This window comes from Colletotrichum tamarilloi, assembly GCF_030869305.1.
Source record: "Colletotrichum tamarilloi strain Tom-12 chromosome Unknown Scaffold_8.1, whole genome shotgun sequence".
Classification (NCBI taxonomy): Eukaryota; Fungi; Ascomycota; class Sordariomycetes; order Glomerellales; family Glomerellaceae; genus Colletotrichum; species Colletotrichum tamarilloi.
In genome coordinates, this window is record NW_026849391.1 from 743,925 (window position 1) to 764,161 (window position 20,237).

The window sequence follows — 20,237 nt, forward strand, 5'->3', positions numbered from 1 at the left end:
GGGAGAATGCCCCTCCACAACCTTAGCAACCCCTCATCAGCTCGGGTATCGCTCATCTCGAGACACCTGCGACCATCGGAACCTGCGACGACTACATCAACGGCTGTAAGTCCACCCTTTTTAAAATTCGATCTACCCCAGACTAAAACCCCTCCAATTGATAAATCCAACTTTCCTTCTCACACTCACACCGTCCATAGGCACGACCAGTTTCCACAATGTCTTCTCAACCACCTCACTCGACCCTCCTCATCCCGGGGCCCATCGAATTCGACGATGCCGTCCTCCAGTCCATGAGCCACTACAGGTCTGAAGTCCTTCTCCCTCCGGCACACCCTCCGTCTCCACCGGATGCCCTCCCGGTATACCCAGAACACCATGCTGACCTACACCCGTCTCCAGTGAGAGCCATGTCGGTCCCGGTTTCGTAAACACCTTTGGCGAGACGCTGTCCATGCTGCGCCAGCTCTTCATCACCAAGGACCCCTCAGCGCAACCCTTTGTCATCTCTGGCTCCGGTACCCTCGGCTGGGACCTCGTTGCCGCCAACCTCGTCGAGGCCGGTGAGGACGTCCTTGTCCTCGCCACCGGCTACTTCAGCAATGGCTTCACGGACTGCTTCAAGACCTACGGCGCCAACGTCACCGAGCTGAGAGCCCCCGTCGGATCCCGCCCCCAGCTCCCCGAGATCGAGAAGGCCCTGTCCGAGAAGAAGTACAAGGTCCTGACCGTCACCCACGTCGATACGTCCACCGCCGTGCTGAGTGAGCTCAAGGAGTTGACCGCCTTGGTCAAGAAGGTCTCCCCCGAGACCCTCGTCATCGTCGACGGTGTCTGCAGTGTCGGCGTTGAGGAGATACAGTTTGACGAGTGGAAGCTCGATGGTGTCATTACCGCCAGTCAAAAGGCTATTGGCGTCCCTGCCGGTCTGTCGATTTCCATGTTCAGCGGTGCGGCCATGAAGGCGTTTGCCCAGCGCAAGACCCCCCCGGCGTCGTACTTTGCTTCGTTCAAGAACTGGACCCCTGGTAAGTATCGCGGCGCACAATCTGAGTGGGATCTCGATCGCTAATCAAGTCACAAGTTATGCAAAACTACGAGGCCAAGAAGCCCTCTTACTTTGCGACACCCTCGCCCCAACTGATTCACGCCCTGCACACCGGCCTCACCCAGATCCTCTCCAAGCCCCTGTCCGAGCGGTTCGCCAGGCACAAGGAGGTTTCCGACAAGGTCAAGAAGGCTGTCGCAGACCTTGGACTGAAGCAGGTTGCCGCCAACCCCGACGACCAGGCCCACGGCATGACCGCCATCTACCTCCCCGACAGCGTCAAGGCGACCGACGTGCTGCCTAGCCTCGCCAAGAAGGACATCATTTTCGCCGGCGGTATTCACAAGGAGATTCAGCCCAAGTACATCCGTTTCGGACACATGGGTGTCAGCGTGACAGACCCCAACCGCAAGGATATCGACAATGCGATCAAGGCTTTGCAGGACAGTTTGTTTGAAGTTGGCTACAAAAAGGAGTAGAGACAAGGGGTTTGGGTTGTATAGACTGGCTGAGCCCGAGCAATTATATGTTTATTAGATCTGGCATGGCTTCTTCTGACCAAAGTATGAGGAAGAAAGAAACGAAAGCTGAAACAAATTTGTAGAAAGTCACAATGATGGCCAGGGCAAGCGGCGCTTAATGTGATTAGTTGGCAAAAGTCTAAGTGTGATGGGCAACGGTTCGTTCTCCTGGGCTCATTGTAAACAGGGGTCCACAGGTCAGGCGCGCGTTATTGATATGTCAGCTACCTTGTGAAGTTGTTTGCCTGTCAGGCTACAATGAGGTTGGATCATCTTCCGCGGTGAACGAGTGAATAACATGGCCAATAAGTCAATAATTTGGTGTAATTTAGCATTGATTGCCCCTTCGTTCTTGTTAAATAGGGTATCTCATTAGTCTCAGAAAACCTTCTTGAATGTCCCATTAGTTTTATTAGACTTTATACTTCCTCGATGTTTGGGGGAACATGAATGATGCGTCGCCAAGCTACATTTGTCGGACGCTTCGCCGTGTTATTCTCCGAGGTAAGGCGATACTGTATAAAGGTACTGTAGGGCAGGTGGGGGTGAGGAGTGGCTTTGTACCAGTACATTAGTGATGATGGGGATGATGGGTGGCCAGCTCGGAAGGGAATCTAAACCAACAAGAAGGGGCTGCCGAGTGGATAAAGAAAGGCCGATTCCATGCGCCACTGCAATTTCATACGCGCTTCGGCTGATGCAGATGAAGAGGAGGTGTAAGTAGCCGGCCGGGAAGGCAAGGTGAAGAGGAGGTTGCGGAAAGGTGAGCTGTCGGTGTGGACATGCCACCGATGACGCGCATCGGTGGTGCACTGTCAAAGTGGCAGTAGCTGTCACGCTGTCTGGTTGCTAGGTGAGGTTGACCTGACAGGGTTCAACGCGCCAGGTGAGCGCAGGTGGAAAAGAGGGGTGCTGTGCAGCAGCAACATCGACACCTCTTCTCTTAGTGCCTTTGGGAGTACTGAGCACCACGGTACACCTCTGCCTATCCGTACCTTCCGTGCCTACCTACCTATAGGTAGGTAACTCACCTTAGGTGACCGGGACTGTGTAAGGTCCAGTGCTTTAGGTAGAAAGGTACCTCGGGCGGAGATGGAAGCACAAGTTTTCCACTGAAGAAACGAAAAGATGTAAAGTGCAGGGCTGGTGCAGGCCCAAGCTTCGCAGCTGCCCTGTAGTAATTAGGCACGGTGACTTGTAAATTGGAGACCAAAAGGTCGGTAAAGAGCGTGAGGAAACACTGACCCGTAGGTGGACTGGTCGTTGCCGTGGGCGTGGGGAGGCACTGGGAGGTAAGGTATCACTACCTGTGGCTGGTGGAGTTAGCGGGCGGCTGACAAAATTGATTGTCCCCCGCCATCCGCCTCTTTTGCTCTCTCGATAACCAACCTATCCTCGCCTTCACGCCAGGCAGACTTCCCTCACCTCCCACCTCTCTGCCGCTCTCCTTCTCTCTTCCAATTGCACAAATCTTCCTCGCGAACAACATACGAACTCGTCCTTCTTTGCTGCATCAGCCGTAGCGCTCGTATACCGATCCCCAAAAACCCCCCCGCGACCGCGCCATCGCTTTCGCCCCCGCCTGCCCTCCTCCTGACTTTGGGGAGAGTTGTGCCGCGACCAGATTCCCCCTCACTACCGTTGCTGCGTCTTGCGATCGAGATCGACCTGTCGTCCACCACACCCCGCCCCCCGTACCGCACCACCAGCGATGGCTATCACGATCCCGGAGCTGGACGAGATCGTCCGCTCCTTCTACGAGGGCCGTGGAGAACAGGTGCGCTGCAGTTTTCTGCCCCGGCTCCGTCTGAGATTTTTGGCCGAGGCTGACCGATGATTCTGTCAATATAGCAAAAGCAAGCGCAAGCAACGCTTAACCAGGTACGCGACCAACACCACCTCGTTCACATGGGCCATGGCCTCAGTCTCTAACACGATTCCTGCTGCAGTTCAAGGAAGACCAAGATTCCTGGCTTCTTGTCGACAAGATCCTCGCCGAAGCGACCCACCCTCAAACAAAGTGTATGTTGGGCGCGAACCACCAAGACGACGGGGTGCAAAACAGCTGACGATTTTTTAGTCTTGGGATTGCAGGTGCTTGATAATGTTATTATGACAAGATGGAAGGTTCTGCCTAGAGACCAGTGCCAAGGTTCGAGGGTTTGCCTCTATTTCCCATACTCCTACTGACAATGTTCAGGCATCCGCAACTTCGTCGTGCAGTTCGTTATCCAGTGCTCGAGCTCCGAAGAGTCGATGAAGGAACAGAAGATCCTGTTGAACAAGCTCAACATCGTCCTCATCTCGATCCTGAAGCAAGAATGGCCTCACAACTGGCCCACGTTCATCAACGAGATTATCACGTCGTGCCACTCCAGTCTGTCCATTTGCGAGAACAACATGGTCATTCTGCGCCTGCTGTCCGAGGAGGTATTCGACTACTCCGCCGAGCAAATGACATCCACCAAGACCCGGAATCTGAAGACCACCATGTGCGCCGAGTTTTCTCAAATCTTCACCCTCTGCCAGGAGGTCCTGAACACCGCCGACCAGCCGAGCCTGGTCAAGGCCACCCTCGAGACATTATTGCGCTTCTGCAACTGGATTCCTCTCGGTTACATCTTCGAGACGCCGCTCATCGACACCTTGCGTACACGATTTTTGCCCGTTCCCGAGTTCCGCAACATCGCTCTGCAGTGTTTGACCGAGATTGGCGGTCTGCAAACTGGTGGGCCCGGCCAGCCTAATTCTTACGATGAGCAGCTGGTCAAGATGTTCACTGAGGTACTAACGACCATCGCCACCATCATTCCCATCACCCTCGACCTCAAGTCGACATACAGCCAAAGCAACTCCAGAGATCAGGGGTTCATTCAGAACTTGGCTCTTTTCCTGTGCAATTTCTTCGGCATGCACCTGAATGTGAGATGCCGCTCTCTTGCTGCTGTCATCTTGATGCTAATAACTCGCAGCTCATTGAGAACTTGCCGAACCGGGACTTCCTTACTCACGGTCATTATTACCTAATTCGCGTATCCCAGATCAACGACCGCGAGATCTTCAAAATCTGTCTCGACTACTGGCTCAAGCTCGTCAACGAGCTCTACGATGAGATGCAGCAACTCCCCATGACTGAGCTCAACCCCTTGATGGGCATGGCCGGTGGCATGTCTGGAGGCGGCGCGCCGAACCCGTCGCTTCTCAACAACTACCCGCTTCGTAAGCACAAGTACAACGAGGTCCTTTCCAACCTTCGCACCGTCATGATTGAGAAGATGGTCCGTCCTGAGGAGGTCCTCATTGTCGAGAACGATGAGGGAGAAATCGTCCGCGAGTTCGTCAAGGAGAGCGACACAGTCCAGCTTTACAAGACCATCAGAGAGTGCTTGGTGTACCTAACGCACTTGGACGTTGTGGACACTGAGAACATCATGACGGAGAAGCTCGCCCGGCAGGTCGATGGCAGCGAGTGGTCATGGCACAACTGCAACGTTCTTTGCTGGGCCATCGGTTCGATTTCCCTGGCCATGAACGAGGAGACTGAGAAGAGATTCCTGGTCACTGTCATTAAGGATCTTTTGGGCCTCACCGAGATGAAGCGTGGCAAGGACAACAAGGCCGTCGTCGCCTCCAACATCATGTACATTGTTGGACAATACCCCCGGTTCTTGAAGGCGCACTGGAAGTTCCTCAAGACTGTCGTCAATAAGCTCTTCGAGTTCATGCACGAGTCGCATGAAGGTACGTCTCCCCGAATCTTGTCTATGAATCTAATGCTGACTCCTCGCAGGTGTCCAGGACATGGCTTGCGATACCTTCATCAAGATCGCGAGACAGTGCCGTCGCCACTTCGTTGCTCTGCAGCCCAGTGAGCAGGAGCCCTTCATTGAGGAGATTGTTCGCAACATGCACAAGATCACCTGCGATCTCTCGCCTCAGCAAGTGCACACTTTCTACGAGGCCTGCGGTTACATGGTGGCTGCTCAGGGCAACAAGCACCAGCAGGAGCGTCTGCTCAGCGATCTGATGGCCATTCCGAACGCGGCGTGGGATGAGATTATCAAGCAGGCCCGGGTCAACCCCGTCATTCTTCAAGATGCCGAGACGATTAAGGTTATTGGCAACATCATGAAGACGAACGTCTCCGCTTGCACATCCATTGGCCCGTACTTTTACCCCCAGATTGGTCGCATCTTCCTCGATATGCTCCAGATGTACCGTGCTACCAGTGAACTGATTTCCGAGGCTGTCCAAAAGCAGGGTGAGTCTGCACATGCAAGCAAGCAAATAGTATCGTGACTGACATTTCACAGGCGAGATTGCTACCAAGATGCCGCATGTCCGTGGACTGCGTACCATCAAGAAGGAGATTCTCAAGCTCGTTGAGACGTACGTTGAGAAGGCCGAGGATCTGCAATCTGTGCGCCAACAGATGGTTCCTCCCCTGCTTGAGTCCATCCTGATCGACTACAACCGCAACGTGCCGGGAGCCCGTGACGCCGAAGTCCTCAAGGCCATGTCTGCGATTATCACCAAGCTTTCCACTTTGATGGAGGACCAGGTCCCGAACATCATGGAGAACGTCTTCGAGTGCACTCTGGACATGATCAACAAGGACTTCTCTGAATTCCCTGAGCACCGTGTCGAGTTCTTCAACCTTCTTCGCGCGATCAACCTTCACTGCTTCCCGGCGCTGTTGAAGCTTGATAACCGCCAGTTCAAGTTCGTCATCGACTCGTGCTCATGGGCATTCAAGCACGATAACCGCGATGTGGAGGCTGCTGGACTTAACATGTGCTTGGAGCTCATCAACAACATTGCGGAGAAGACTGATGTGCAGACGGCCAACGCCTTCTTCCAGCAGTTCTTCATCACCATCCTGCAGGACGTCTTCTTCGTTCTCACTGATAACGACCACAAGGCCGGTTTCAAGACTCAGTCTATGGTTTTGATGAGGATGTTCTACTTTGTGGAGCCTGCCGACGGAAGCGCAGCCAAGATCCAGGGCCCGATTTACAGTCCCGACCAGGCGGCGGCTGGCACCTCCAACAAGGAGTTCCTCGCTAACTTCGTGGCTAACTTGCTTCGTGGTGCCTTCCCCAACCTGCAACCGTGAGTACCACCAAGAAAGTACGGCATGACGAATGCTAACATGATATACAGCGCTCAAATCCAGACCTTTGTCGAGGGCCTGTTCACATTGAACACCCAGTACGACAAGTTCCGTCTCAACCTGCGTGACTTCCTCATCTCCCTGAAGGAGTTCGCTGGCGACAATGCGGAACTATTCCAGGTCGAGAAGGAGCAGCAGGAGCGGGACGCCAAGGCGGCGGACCTCGAGCGCCGTGGCAAGGTTGGCGGTCTGCTGAAGCCCTCTGAGCTGGAGGATGACGAGTTGTGACTTGCTCAAGAGTTACGAAACGAGTATGCCCCGAAAAGGAACCTCGAGAGCGCAGACAATGCGACGAGAGTTTTCAAGGGACAGGATATTTTCGATGAGTGGGAGCTCTACGGGCTCTGACCAGAAGCCATGCGTCACGGACTAGAGCACGACTCGCCAATCCCTGGCTCTGCGGCCCACAACCGCCCGCTCATTCTGTAGTGATACCATGGATAGATGACATGACGATTGCAGGATAACCTTTCACCGCTTTGAGGCCCCCTGGCGTTGACACAGACGGGGCCGTTTTATTTCATTTCACTCATCTGGCAACGGAAAATGGTGAGGAGGGCGACTTGGTGCCTAGTCTTTTCCCTCTGGGAGAGGACTGTATCTTGAAACCTTCCCGTGAGGCGAGTGGAGGAAATGACGGATGGAGAAGGAGTAAATCAAAACAAAAGCTATACATGCGGCCAAGGCGAAAGACCCATCTTAGTGGTAGAAAGCTTGTTATGTAGGCAAATCAACAGATAGATAACACGTCTTTCGTGCATTCCGGACCTCATTTTGCTTCGTGATGCGCTCCTGAGTCAACGACTTTTGGTGGCGCTCAAGGAAATCGTTTTCTGGCAAAAATACGGAAATGAAACCTCAGTCAGCAGCGCAGGCAATAGAGTTAGTCACCATTTTAAGTTGATAGATGACATATGCTGTGCCTGCGTTTGTGAACCTTTTGAAAGTTTGACCGTCACTAAACCACCAAAATCCTTTCCCGGCGCAATCCAAAGCACTTCCGATTCTAGCAAAGACATACCTGAGAGCATAGTCGATAGTCGTGATGGTGTAGTTCTGGCACGGACTCATAGCCCCCGAGGACGACTGGCGTTGATGACTTCAATCGTGGCTGAAAAGCTTGATGGTGACTCGCCTTTATTCTACCCCGGCCTTGAGTCCTCCCACTTCTTCTTCCAATGGCCATCGTCTTTGCTGCTGCACGTAATCGCCGCAAGATGTCGACACGCTTGCGAATTTCGATAGCATCAGTACGGATACTCGATCGTGAGGCCGAATAGGCGCATGCAGTGCTGGGTCGGCACTTTATTGTTTGAGGAAGTATGTTCTCGCACTTGTGACTCATTCCATTCAATTGATGATTTATTGGATAACAAGGTAATTGGAGGCACAAGAACTGATCGGGTTTGATGGTGATATAAAGGCAGGTGGTTGACAGGATACTTTACCTCTCACTGCCTTGCCTCTATTCTTACCATTCCTGGATACTATGGCTACTATCACCTTCTTCTTGTACAAGATATACAAGATAGGTTGCTCTCTCCACATCTTGGTCTTCAATCAGTACTGTTCAAGAGACGAAGTTGAGAGACGATAATAAAGGTAGCGGTTATCATAACGAAGAGGATATTTAGAGAGGCCTTGGCCGAGTCCGCAGAAACGGCAATTATTTTGTGGGTCAACATGCCATAACAACCAATCATAGTGCTCCATTCACACATCCCACCCACCTCAATCTTTTTTTTTCCTTGCCAGTCGCCTTCGACGCTGTGAGTGAGAGACTCACCCTTCTTCCAGTGAGTCTCTTCCAGTGAGTCTCATCAACTTTCACACCTCAACATGGCCCGCATCAGCCTCCGGTCCGGTCTCGACCGTGACGTATATCAGATTGTAAAAAAGCTGGAGGACGAGAGGGAAGGAGAGTGGCAGGCGAAGAAGAGCAAGGACAGGGACGGCGGCGCCAAGAGAAAGAGACCGCCACGGTTGACAGTAACGGCGATATACGAGTCGATTAAAAAGTCGAATTCAAGTCTGAGCCGACAAAAGAGGAAACCACTGGAGGACGCGATTGAGAGGGTTCTGGATTTCCGCAAAGAAGAAGAGGCCGAATCTGAGGACAGCGACGACTTGTTGGAGCAGGCTGAAGAATACAAAGTGAGTTTTACCTTCCGTCTCCTTCACAGGACCTTCCCTTTTTTTCTGACACCACCTCCCTTTTCATAGCCGGAAGATCGATTTCTTCTCAACAGACAAATGACGAAGCACTGGAACGTCGCTCCGGCGGTGCCCACTGCCCAGGGGTCAGACGGCAAAAGCACCAAGAAACGCCGCATCTCACCTGAGCCCGAGGCTGCCAACGGCAATGGCAACAGTAACGGCACCGGCACCGGTAATGTCAGCGACGCCTCGGCTATTGTCTCCAAGTCGTCAAAGTCCAAGACGGGCGAAGCTTCAGAGACCGCTCAGGCGGCCGTCACGAAGAAGGCGCTCAAGGCGGCCAAGTACGGCCCCGAGCAGATCCCTCCGGGTTCGGTCGTTCTCGGCGGCGTGCGTGGCATCATCGAGGAGCTGCAGCGGTACGTCTTTGCGCGCGCGCGGAAGCCGGAGGATTTCGCATGCTTTGGAGAGCAGCCGATGGGAATCCTCATCTCAGGACCCCCGGGCACGGGCAAGCAGTCTCTCGTGCGGTCGCTTTCTTGGAGGACGAGGACGCCTGTTATCTCTATCGGGCGATACCTTAGCGAGACGCGGTCGCCTGAGAAAGTGAGCAAGATTTTCACCGACGTGCTGGACGAGGCGAAGAAGATTGCGCCGTGCGTCGTCCTGTTCGACCACCTGGACGAATACATGGTCAAGTCGGGCAACAGCCACAGCGAGTTCGACCACGAGGTCATTTCACAGCTCAAGCTCGGTCTCCGGCGCTTGCGGGACTGGGAGCGTGAGGGGCAACGGGTGGTGATCGTGGGCACGACGAGTAAGCTCGAGCTCGTCGACCCGACGCTGCGGAGACCAGACTACTTTGCGCAGACCATCACGGTCAAGGTTCCCAACACGGACGCCCGAGAGGAGATATTCAAGGCCCTGACGAGAGAGCTCGACATACCCTCCGGAGTCGACTTCCAGGCCCTCGCCGTCCGCACGCACGGCTTCGTCGGCGACGATATCCGCGCCGTGATCCAGGTCGCCAACCGCAAGGCCAGCGACCGCTTCATGGATGTAGAAGAGGCGCGCGCCAGGAACACCATCCAGGCCGAGAGAATGGATACGGAGAGCTCCTTCTCGCACGCGGATAACGCCGCCCGCGACCTCGACGACGCCTGCCTGTGGTACGACTATATCGAGCACCCATCCTACACGACCCCGACACGCGTCCACGTAAGCCAGCAGGACTTTGTCGACGCCATCGCCGAGCACACCCCTTACATGCGCCGCGAAGGCTTCAGCTCCATCCCCAGCACCTCCTGGTCCGAAGTCGGCGCCCTGCACTCCGTCCGCGCCGCCTTCCAGGTCTCCATTGTCCGACGCATCAAGGAACCCCTACTCTTTCAGAAATTCGGCAAGCAGCGACCCGCGGGCGTGCTCCTCTTCGGCCCTCCCGGCTGCGGCAAGACGCTCGTCGCAAAGGCCGTCGCCAACGACGCGCAGGCGAGCTTCATCCTCATCAAGGGCCCCGAGCTGCTCAACAAGTACGTGGGCGAGTCGGAGCGCGCGATCCGCGAGCTGTTCACGAGGGCGAAATCCTGCGCGCCGTGCATCCTCTTCTTTGACGAGATGGATTCGCTCGTGCCCAAGCGGGAGAACACCACCACCGAGGCGGGCGCCCGCGTCGTCAACGCGCTGCTTGCGGAGCTCGACGGCGCCGGGGATAGGGGTGAGGTCTATGTTATCGGCACGAGTAACCGGCCCGACATGATTGACCCGGCCATCCTGCGCCCCGGACGTCTTGACAAGCTGCTGTTTGTGGATTTGCCTACCGAGGACGAGCGCGTCGATATCTTGAGGACGATTGTGCGCAACGGCATCGGTGGAGGAGTGCAGCCAGAAGGCCAGGGTGACTGTGATAACGACGTCGTGGACGTTGAGGCGATTGCGCGGGATAAGCGGTGTGCCGGTTTCAGCGGTGCGGATCTGTACGGCTTGTATAAGAATGCGCTGGACGAATGTGTTTTGCGGTACGAGGGCGGAGAGCCGGCGTTGATCAAGAGTGATTGGGAGGCTGCGCTGAGCAAGACGAAGCCGAGTGTGCCGAACCCGGAGACGTATAGGAGGCTGGCGAATAAGTTGCATCATCAGACGTGAGGAAGGGCAAGGATGGGTCTAGAGGTGGACTGTTAGACGAAGAAAAGTTGACTGATAGAGAAAAGTTGAGTTTGTCTTTTCATTGCTGCATTTGTTATCTGGGGGGTTCTGGTGTCTTTTAGAGAGCAATTGGGCTCATATCATGGGTCCTCACCCATATGATTAGGTACCTTAGGTACTGAAGGAAGCCGAGTGAAAGTATCGACTATATTGTTGAACATCTATTCCAAGAATTTGGCCAAGCTACGTACACTTCGTGTAGACGAGCGAACTGCCGAACCTCCCTCTACATGGCTTGTCCTCATCTCATGGCTATTGCTCAAACATCTCATCGCAACTTTTATAAACAAGTACTTCGTATTACCTCTCCGTCACCATCTTGGATCTCATGGCATGGGAATAATAAGAAAAGCATCAGACATTGAACATAGCTTGAGTCAGAGAAGGAGCCAACACCATCACCAGAGGCGATGAAAACACCAGGGCCGGACCCAGCACCCTACTCACCCGCGCTTCTCCTACCCAAAAAAAAAAAAAAAAAAGAACCAGATACGCCAATAAAAAAGGAATGCCACAAGATTCATACTAAGCCAGCGACCCCTTTACAATAAGAACTGAGTTTGATGACAAAAATGAGCTGTCTGTGGCATTATGTAGGACCACCAATTTTTATGAGCACAAACGTACTCGAGCTTGCAACCCTTGCGGGACCCATTACGCTTTTTGCTATTCCATCACTAGGTCATAGACACATCAGACGCTGCTCATACCCTTCCTCGAAATTTTCTCGCCTATGGAGCTCTAGGGCTGGCGGGGAAGGTGTGATGGTAGATGTGCCTGCTTATTCTGTCTGGGAAGGCTGCTGGTCGGCACTCGCCCTCTGAATACGATCAAACGTTGTGGGACTGAGAGTGAGTCAATATGAATTCAGTCTCTACCTATTCAACGTCTTGAATATCTTTACATGAGATAAAGTAAGTTAATTCTTTACCGGCTGATTCTAGCTAGTAGCTGAGGGCTCGGTCGATATACTTTCATGAAGTAGTTAGTTAGGGAGTAATGATTTGGGTTTGTATGGCTAACTGGGAGAGCCGGCAGGTGTGGTTATCGTGAACAGTACCTAGGCAGAGATTGGGGTCAAATCAAAAAAAGTCAACAAACAAGGGACCGATCGAAGGATCGAACATGGACCCCGAAATAAACCGGAATCTTCACGGTTCAACCGGGGCCTCTACAGTTCAGGACCCCTCGACCATACGGCCCATTGCTTGTTGGTGATGTCTGGAGATCATTCACTTCTCATAAGGGGCGGGAGCGGCCAATGAGGAAAGCCTCAGGCACAGGTTTCTGCCTCTATACCAGGCAGGATGCAAGATGGGCTGCAGGAAGCGGTCTGTATAATCTAGGTAGGTTTTGATCCAGTGACCTAGAGTGTTAGAAAGCCGATGTTGGAAACGTTCTTCAGGACTTAAGGGGTGTGCGAAATAAAGACGATTTTGACGATAGCTTCAATTGCACGTCGTTGTTTGGTCACCCATCGGCCAGATGTTCTATGGGATTTTCAGTACATATGAAAATTGCATTTACTCTCCTTTCTCTCCCGACTCTAAGTCGTCAACGATGGTCTATACGGGGCAGACGGACGTACTAGGGATTCCAAGATTGGGCAGACATGCACACCACATTCAGACGTACAGACCTTCTGGGAATTCCTTAGCAAACCGAATGTTTCCAAGCACGAGAAAGTGATTTTGATCACCTTTTGGCCTGTTCTTATTGTGTGTTAATACATCATCTCGGACTTGCCATCTGGTTGCAAGACTACTCGTAGAATAGGTAGCTGTAGCAAGAACCAGGGGCTGAGCGCACGTTCAGTGTCAATCGCATCCCCAACACTTACCATTCACCTCATCTCAGACCTCGCTCTTTAAAGGTTCAACTGGACAATAAGATGATAGTTCAACGCAAGAGTCGGGGAAAGTCCTCCTGCGGACGACGACGATCGTGTGATTGGGTCCAGACTCACTGACCACTGAGAGTGGAGAAGTGACAGTCGTCGACACCGGTCGGGGGCATGCAGAAGATTATACTTTTTCTGATGCTTGCAGAACGACTGCTTGAGCCGCAACGACCTTCAAAAACCGCTATTTTGGAACAATTGACCGACCTTTTCCCGTTGCATCCCGTAACACATTCCTGACATTCATGATTCGGTGACAGGACGGGACCTATGACGAGGTGCCAGGATGACAACACAGAGCGAGTCATCTGACTGGCTGAAGGGGACAGAGTGGCCGCACTACTGCACTACCTGAGTAAGCAGGTTTTTTTTTTCTTTTTTGGCCCCGGCCAGCTCCGGGTCACAAGGCGCGCCAGATCTGACATCATGGACACGGTAATGATTTGCAGGTACGGATGCTACAGGAACAATCAAGAATGGCACGCGCATGTGTCTGTGGCGTTTGTTTCGCAAAATGAAATTTGTTGTATTACAACCGTCTTTGAAAGGGGAGAATTTTCGAGAGAAAATGGGCTTGTTCAGTGAAGCCCCCAAAACACACTGTTCTAGAGTGGTCTATTGGTACAAAACGCAAATCGCCAGTTCGTCTAATGCAATCCTATCGTTACACATCAATCCATCTATTTGGTGACATCCTTGAGGTAGCTGTTGTCATGGTCAGTGAGTGAGTCTTGAGTGAGATGTTGAGTGACAGTGAAAACGTACGCAATGAGGTCGTTGCGGTCCTTCTCCTTCTTGAGACCACCGAACGCCATCTTGGTGCCGGGAATGTACTTCTTGGGGTTCTCGAGGTACTCGAACTGTACGAAGGCTCATGGTTAGCAGAGCAATGATTGAACGTCGTCGGAAGAGCTTACGAGAGTCTGGTCGTTCCACTCGATGCCCTTCTTCTTGTTGGCGTCGGTGTAGGAGTAACCCTCGACGGAACCGGTCTTGCGGCCCCAAAGGCCGTGCAAAGCAGGGCCGATCTTGTTGCCGCCGTCGGCCTCGACGGTGTGGCACTGAGCGCAACGGGTCTTGAAGAGGTTGGCACCCTTCTTAGCGTCACCTAGATTCCTCGAGGTCAGTTCACTGGTCTGGGTAGGTTATGTGTATTCCGCGACAGATTTCGTTGTTCGCTTGGATTGAGTCCCGATGAGAGCCCGACCACCCATAGTGAGCACTCGTCATGAGCGTATACGCTGCTTCGCCGCCCCTGTCGACGCCTCCTTGTGTCTCGCTCATCGGGCCCCTGTTTTTTGCCCCATCAAGCGAGATGCCAGGAAATTGGCGCAAGATGTCGGAGGTGCTAGGAGAAACGAATCGCAGAGGACGTAGGTGTCGCACGAGGTGAAATCGAAGCCGGATTGGCCCGCGAAGCAGTTCCGAACCGTTCCAGACTCAGCGAGGGTAACTTCGCTGCTCAATGGCTCGTGGCGGATTGAGGCGCTCGGAGGGTTGGGCAATCATCGGGATCCGCAAAGCAAAGCGAAAACGGACGGAGAAGACGGCGCGCGCGCGTGAGGTGAGAGAGACTTACCACCAGCCATTTTGACGGATTATAGGATAATTAAAAGGATTTGAAAAGGGGTATCAGGTAGAAGGTGCAAAAGAAGAATGTCTTTTGCAGGTCGTCAAGTAGGTCGTTTGGGGTGTAGATGGTTGAGAGTGAGGAATGGAGGAAGAAGGGGGAGAGAAAAACTTTTAGAATCGGATCGGACCAAGTAAAGAAAAAGACGAGACGACAGTACGGCAAAAAAAAGGCTATCCGATTTTAATTATGACAACAACCCGGCGGAAAGGCACCTGGCGACGTACCCAGCACACGCCGCAACGAGAGAAAAAAAGCCTGGAATGAGCTCACTGAACCTGGGTACCGCGGCGCACAAGCCACACGGTGTGGCGACGCGACCGCCAATCAGATGTGCAGCATTGGTCAGAAGGTGATGCGTCCGGGGGTCGCTACCCGGGCAAAACCGGATACTGCTCCCGGAAGAACGCTTTCTCCGCTGCGCCTCGGTGTTTTGGTGACGGGACCAGCTCGCTTTTTGGCAGGAGTGCCAGGTCAACGACTCAACCAACGGGGCGGCGCGGCGGGCCAGCGGGGACCTTTGTCGGTGTCCCTGCCACTAGCAATTTTTTTGGTCTTTTATCTCTCACTTGTTCCTCTTAGGCTGTCGCCAACATCCCGTTTGCCGAGCTTCGACTGGGATTCCTCAATCTGCCCATATCCGTGCTTTCTGGCCTCTTCCACCTCGGCGTCTGTTTTTTCCAGATCCCGAACTGTCAATCTTGCAGCCAATAATAGCTGTAGTGTTAATGCTGATGCTGCTACTCCGTACACACGAGACAGAGTAGCCGTATGGTCATCGCGATCGTCCATTGAAGTGAGCAAGGGTGGTTTTTCCTATGGGTCAGGTACGTACCCGTACATGCGCCCAGATGCGCGACGGGGGTAGTTCGGCGACCCTTTAGCTTCCAGCCTCTCATCATACCTTACCTGAGCTCCACTGTAACTTTTTGGAGCAAAGAAATTCTTCTGGAGCTTCGATTTTTCCAGCCCCGACCGATCCTGCCGGCGCGCACCTGATGATCCCGTTGATCCATACCAGAGCCTCAATGACGCTGTGAAACAGACGCCTGACCCCCGAAAGTCTAAACCATCGCCGTCCAGGTGACCTACTTTGTTCCTTGACCGCCGTCCTTCGCAACGTCGGCAAACATCGGGCAAGGCAACGTTGCGAGGGTCCAGCACCATTTCTTTGCCGCCGCTGCTTTTATAGTGGCAAACCAACAATATCAATGACGACCTCGGCCACAACCCTCCTCCCCAGGTTCCTCCTCCCGGCCTTGAGCCCCATGTGGCGCGTAGCAGCGACCTCTACCGGTCGGCCGGCCGTAACGGGGGCCTCGGCGGCGCTCCGCCGGAACGCGGTCTGGACGATTCGGTACGCCTCGTCCAAGCCGACAAAGGCGGGCCAGAAGGGACCCCTCATCCTCGAGAAGCCGGCCAAGTTCAACCCGCCCTCCCACGGCGCCCGGTTGCCCAAGAACAATGGCCCGAAGCACTATGGCGGTCCGCTCAGCAACCAGGAAGTCCGCGCCCAGCGCACACGCGAGTATCCCGGCATGATGGCTCCCGAGGGGACGTGGGCGCATTGGTTCTTCAACAGCCGCAAAGTCCACCTCTTCATCTCCCTGGTCAGTAGAACTCAGTGTTCCTCCACTGGCAGGAACACACATATGCGGGACGTAGCTTGTTTGGACCAATGGGTTTAGCTAACATTGGATCCTCTAGGGAACACTCACGACGCTGGCCATCTCGACGTTGGTCCTCAACTTTTCCCAGACATCCCCGTTCAAGCACCTCCTGCCCCCCGCCTCCGAGTTCTGGAGCAGCCCTATCCAGTTCATCCGCACATGGGTACATGTGATGCAGCTCCACGAGCGCGACCGTAACGAAAAGGCCATTGCCGCGCACTCGCGCCACACCGACGACGTCGCGAAGCGTCAGTACTACCGCAAGGTCCACGGACTGGACAAGGAGAACCCCATTGCCAACTTTTTGGGCATGAAGGAAGAGTCGGAGGAGGACAAGGCTGTGGCCGCTGCCGCGATGGAGGCCTCGCCCGTGGCTGGAGACGCCGAGGCGACGGCACCTGCAGAGAACGAGCAGAGGAAGAAGTGGCTTGGCATCTTCTAATTAAGATAGGAGAAGAGAAACCCATCCATGTGTAAGATGTAACGGGGGATGAGCACGCTATTTTTGTAATATACCCTCCACCGAACCATGTACAACATGACATTACAAACCAGAACCGCCAATTGGTATCATGACTTTTGTCTTTCCATTGCCCATCCTGACATATCGCAAAACGTTAAACCCCTTCCTCAAGCCCTAGGGATCGAACCCTTAGGCCAGCTCTACCGCGGCAATCGCCTCCAGCACCTCGTCCGCGACGCCCCCCTTCTCCAGAACCTTGGAGATCATCCCCTCAATCACGTGTACCTTGGTACCTCCTATAGGCGGCTTCCAAACTCCCTCCGCGGCCTGTCCCTGCGCAGCCGGCGGGACTGCCGGTGCCTTTGACGGTGTGCCCGCAAGACCGGTAGCCGGATTCACAGAGTTGGGAACGCCGGGCGCCGTCAACCTCGAAGGCGGGTCGACCGTCCGCACGGAGAGCAGCTTCAGCTGGCGACCGTTAACGTCCGTTCCGTCAGTCGAGGTGGCTGTCTTCTCCTCGGCGACCGAGACCGCCAACGCCGACTCCGCGACGGCGAGCTCCTCGCGCGCGGGGTCGAAGATGACGTTGCCGCCGACGGCGATGACGAGCAGTGTTATGGGCGGGCGCGAGCCGCCGTTGACTGGTGCGCTGCCGTCGCGGGGGTACAGGAACGTCGAGGCCTGCCAGTCGTCGTCGAACATGGGGTCTTCGTCGCCTTCTGACTTGAGGCGCGGGAGGCGGGTTGCGAGGAGCGAGAGGTGGGTTGTGAGTGAGAGGAGGGGCAGCGGGTAGGATAGAGGCGGGGAGATGAGGAGGATCTATTGGGATAGTGTGTTAGCGTCTAGTCTTCAAAGAGACAACGGTGTGTCTGTGTGTGTTGGGGGAGGAGATTGGGGGACAAACGTCTAGGTAGAGCTTCCAGTGGAACCGACTGTTGATCCGTAGCTTCTTGGTAAACTCTCCGTCAGCGAGCAACGCTTCGCTGAGCATGTTGGCAAGGAAAACAGTCGCGGCGTCGTCCTCCCTGGAGGCCGGGATCTCGACCGTTATCTCGAGCCATTCGTTGTTGCCCTTAACCTCCTCCTTCTTGCCCGCGTCTTTCCTCGTCTCTGGAGACTCCTCGCCGTCTACGTCTACGCCAAACGGGCTGGCCGTCTTCTCGATCTCCGCCTTGACGCCTACGATGGCCTCCGTGCCATCGGAGAAGCAGATGCGCGCGCTGCCGTTGGTGCCGGGAAGGATGCCCGTCTCTGCGGTCAGGGGGCGGAACTGGTTTGCCTTGCGGCCGTCTGGGCGGATGGGCGGCGTGAGGGAGAGGGTCGAGTGGAGGTAGGCGAGCTCTGCCGGGGAGAGCAGAACCTGCTGTGCAGACGCCATTGCTTTCTCTAGGTGTGGGGTTTTTTCTCTGTTTTCGTCCCTGTTCGCAGACTGGGTATAGTACTCGCGGAGTTTCGTGTAGTTCCTGGTCGAGCTTGCAACAGCTCAATGTCTCGTCAATTGGTCGTGGTTTCAGGGAAGCTCGATTTTTTTGGCGGGATGTGGTCGCAAAAAGTTGGTAGGATTTGGGCTTTCTACCGAGCAAAGTCAAAGGAAGCAGGGGTTTTTTGATGGTGGGGTCCGCGGGGTGTGGGGCCGGCCGGTGCGAGCTGTCCGGATCGGTGGTTGTGGCGTGAGCTGTGGCTTGAACGGACGTCCACGATCAACGGCTTTACACGGGTTGAGCTTCACACGTCCACGTTCTTACCTCCAATATGCCCACTTGGACGAATTCATTCTCGCATTATGATTGAGGAAATATTGGGGACCAGGGAGCTTCTGCATTCCGCTCAAGTGAGCACTTAGAGACGCGTCCGCGGGGAGGAACATTCAACACAAAACATGGAGTTTGGATCTTCAGCTCTACAGATTATCACCATACAGGTTTTTTCCAAAGTTTCTACTCTGACATATCTCTACACCGCACTGCTTAGCGTAACTTCATGTTATCATGCTATCTTTGTCCACTAAGATCGAGACGGGATTGCCAGTCTCAAAGGCATCTAATCGATCCCACGAAAATGGTTCTGATGTCTGGAGGCTAAGAACTCTTCTATAGAGTCTCAGGAGCTTACTTACATCTGGGTCTTTAGATATCACGTTTGCGTCAGATCTTTGAATAGTTCTGAAGATATACTTGGTACTAGTCAAACACGAATTCATGGCGCTTGTCGAGCTCTCACTTCCACAATACGGCCACTCAGTCTAGGCTTGAGAGCCATAGTATGATAACGCCAGTCAACGTATCCTATTCCGTTAATCTTGTGCTCATGCCAGACTGTTCCAGTTCTCAATTCGGCTGTTGCCATGGGCATGGCATAGCGCCTTTCAAGATCGCCCATATCAGATCGCAGAGAAGACACCACCCTCAAAGGAAAGAAATCTCGAAAATTGCCAACGACATTGGAGGAAACCCGTCATATGCGACGAAATTGAGGAAGCAACAGAGTTCTATTCCATATCCTTGCTGGTCGTGCCTGCTATCTTATCTAATCTACTCGGAAACCTTCATTTACAGTTGGCAGCCGACTCAGACAAAGCTTAAGAAGTGATAGCGACTGGCAGATCTGAGCCACCAAACTATAAACGATCCACTTCAAAGATAATTAATAAGAGTATACGTGCGGTATGTAAACTCTCATGAAAGCTGTAGGGAGCTGTCACCACGGAATACGATGCATTGTCTATCCTAGGGTTACGAGCCGAGACTTGAATTCGTTTTCCCCCCGATTCACTCACGATGTCTACACTATGCCAATGCTTCTCTACATTTAACTCTATGTAAACGGCTAGTGAGACACAGCTTTGTGCTCGCCAATATTTGAGTAATAGTTCCTACTCATTGATTCGCTTTCCCGATGATCTCTTGATACTCAGATATACCGGACTGAGTATCACAGCTATGGAGAGAATATCTACGTGATCATGCCTACTCCCAGAGAAGGATGGAACAGCTCCTCGATCGATGGAGGAGACGATAAACTGCAGCAGTCGAGTAATTGAACCACTGCAAGTGACTTCAAAGGTCGCGATTGCCTCCCTACTACTTCCCCAATAGCGAGCGTGATTAGAAAGTTTGAATCTCTCTCAGTGGTACTAGTTGAACAGTACAATACCTCTCACGTTTGGGAATGTTCACTGGGACTTACTTTTCTTCTCGTTAAGTCGGGGCTTTCCCACACTCTTGCTTTCTCCCTTTTCTAGCCTCAAGAATCTGATGCTCATCCATGACGACGACACCAGAGGCCCGAAGCGACTGGGGAGACTCTTCCCGCCGCTCTACGAAGCGACGTATATGCAGCTGAAGTGAAACAGAAATTCAGGCTAGCTTTGAGTCTCTTGCGAACATTAACACCGGAGGTAACTTGTCATCATCGTAGACACTTCAGTCAAGCATTTGCACAGCCAAGCTGAGAAAGCGTTGTCTTTGCCACGG

At 53.6% G+C, this 20,237-nt stretch overlaps 7 protein-coding genes across 7 annotated transcripts; 5 read left to right on the forward strand and 2 right to left on the reverse strand.

Moving 5' to 3' along the window:
• Positions 1 to 218: 218 nt before the first annotated feature.
• CTAM01_03590 (alanine-glyoxylate aminotransferase) lies at positions 219 to 1,527 on the forward strand (the record flags this gene model as incomplete). The annotated part of the gene is made up of 3 exons (XM_060519625.1): positions 219 to 362; positions 407 to 1,028; positions 1,085 to 1,527. The coding sequence occupies 3 exons, from the start codon at positions 219 to 221 to the stop codon at positions 1,525 to 1,527; spliced, it is 1,209 nt and encodes a 402-aa protein (XP_060385831.1).
• A 1,753-nt stretch (positions 1,528 to 3,280) lies between these two features.
• Positions 3,281 to 6,970, forward strand: CTAM01_03591 (uncharacterized protein; the record flags this gene model as incomplete). Its single annotated transcript, XM_060519626.1, has 9 exons — positions 3,281 to 3,346; positions 3,421 to 3,450; positions 3,519 to 3,591; positions 3,650 to 3,721; positions 3,770 to 4,491; positions 4,542 to 5,310; positions 5,360 to 5,830; positions 5,883 to 6,681; positions 6,733 to 6,970. The coding sequence occupies 9 exons, from the start codon at positions 3,281 to 3,283 to the stop codon at positions 6,968 to 6,970; spliced, it is 3,240 nt and encodes a 1,079-aa protein (XP_060385832.1).
• A 1,611-nt stretch (positions 6,971 to 8,581) lies between these two features.
• CTAM01_03592 (ATPase) lies at positions 8,582 to 11,041 on the forward strand (the record flags this gene model as incomplete). The annotated part of the gene is made up of 2 exons (XM_060519627.1): positions 8,582 to 8,896; positions 8,966 to 11,041. 2 exons carry the CDS (start codon positions 8,582 to 8,584, stop codon positions 11,039 to 11,041), a joined length of 2,391 nt encoding a protein of 796 aa, XP_060385833.1.
• A 2,640-nt stretch (positions 11,042 to 13,681) lies between these two features.
• On the reverse strand, positions 13,682 to 14,590 carry CTAM01_03593 (cytochrome c; the record flags this gene model as incomplete). The annotated part of the gene is made up of 4 exons (XM_060519628.1): positions 13,682 to 13,706; positions 13,767 to 13,861; positions 13,919 to 14,109; positions 14,581 to 14,590. The coding sequence occupies 4 exons, from the start codon at positions 14,588 to 14,590 to the stop codon at positions 13,682 to 13,684; spliced, it is 321 nt and encodes a 106-aa protein (XP_060385834.1).
• Positions 14,591 to 14,962: 372 nt separating this feature from the next.
• CTAM01_03594 (uncharacterized protein) lies at positions 14,963 to 15,499 on the forward strand (the record flags this gene model as incomplete). Its single annotated transcript, XM_060519629.1, has 1 exon — positions 14,963 to 15,499. The coding sequence occupies one exon, from the start codon at positions 14,963 to 14,965 to the stop codon at positions 15,497 to 15,499; it is 537 nt and encodes a 178-aa protein (XP_060385835.1).
• Positions 15,500 to 15,842: 343 nt separating this feature from the next.
• CTAM01_03595 (uncharacterized protein) lies at positions 15,843 to 16,743 on the forward strand (the record flags this gene model as incomplete). The annotated part of the gene is made up of 2 exons (XM_060519630.1): positions 15,843 to 16,241; positions 16,339 to 16,743. 2 exons carry the CDS (start codon positions 15,843 to 15,845, stop codon positions 16,741 to 16,743), a joined length of 804 nt encoding a protein of 267 aa, XP_060385836.1.
• A 210-nt stretch (positions 16,744 to 16,953) lies between these two features.
• CTAM01_03596 (3' exoribonuclease family protein) lies at positions 16,954 to 18,142 on the reverse strand (the record flags this gene model as incomplete). The annotated part of the gene is made up of 2 exons (XM_060519631.1): positions 16,954 to 17,583; positions 17,669 to 18,142. The coding sequence occupies 2 exons, from the start codon at positions 18,140 to 18,142 to the stop codon at positions 16,954 to 16,956; spliced, it is 1,104 nt and encodes a 367-aa protein (XP_060385837.1).
• Between the last annotated feature and the right edge of the window lie 2,095 nt (positions 18,143 to 20,237).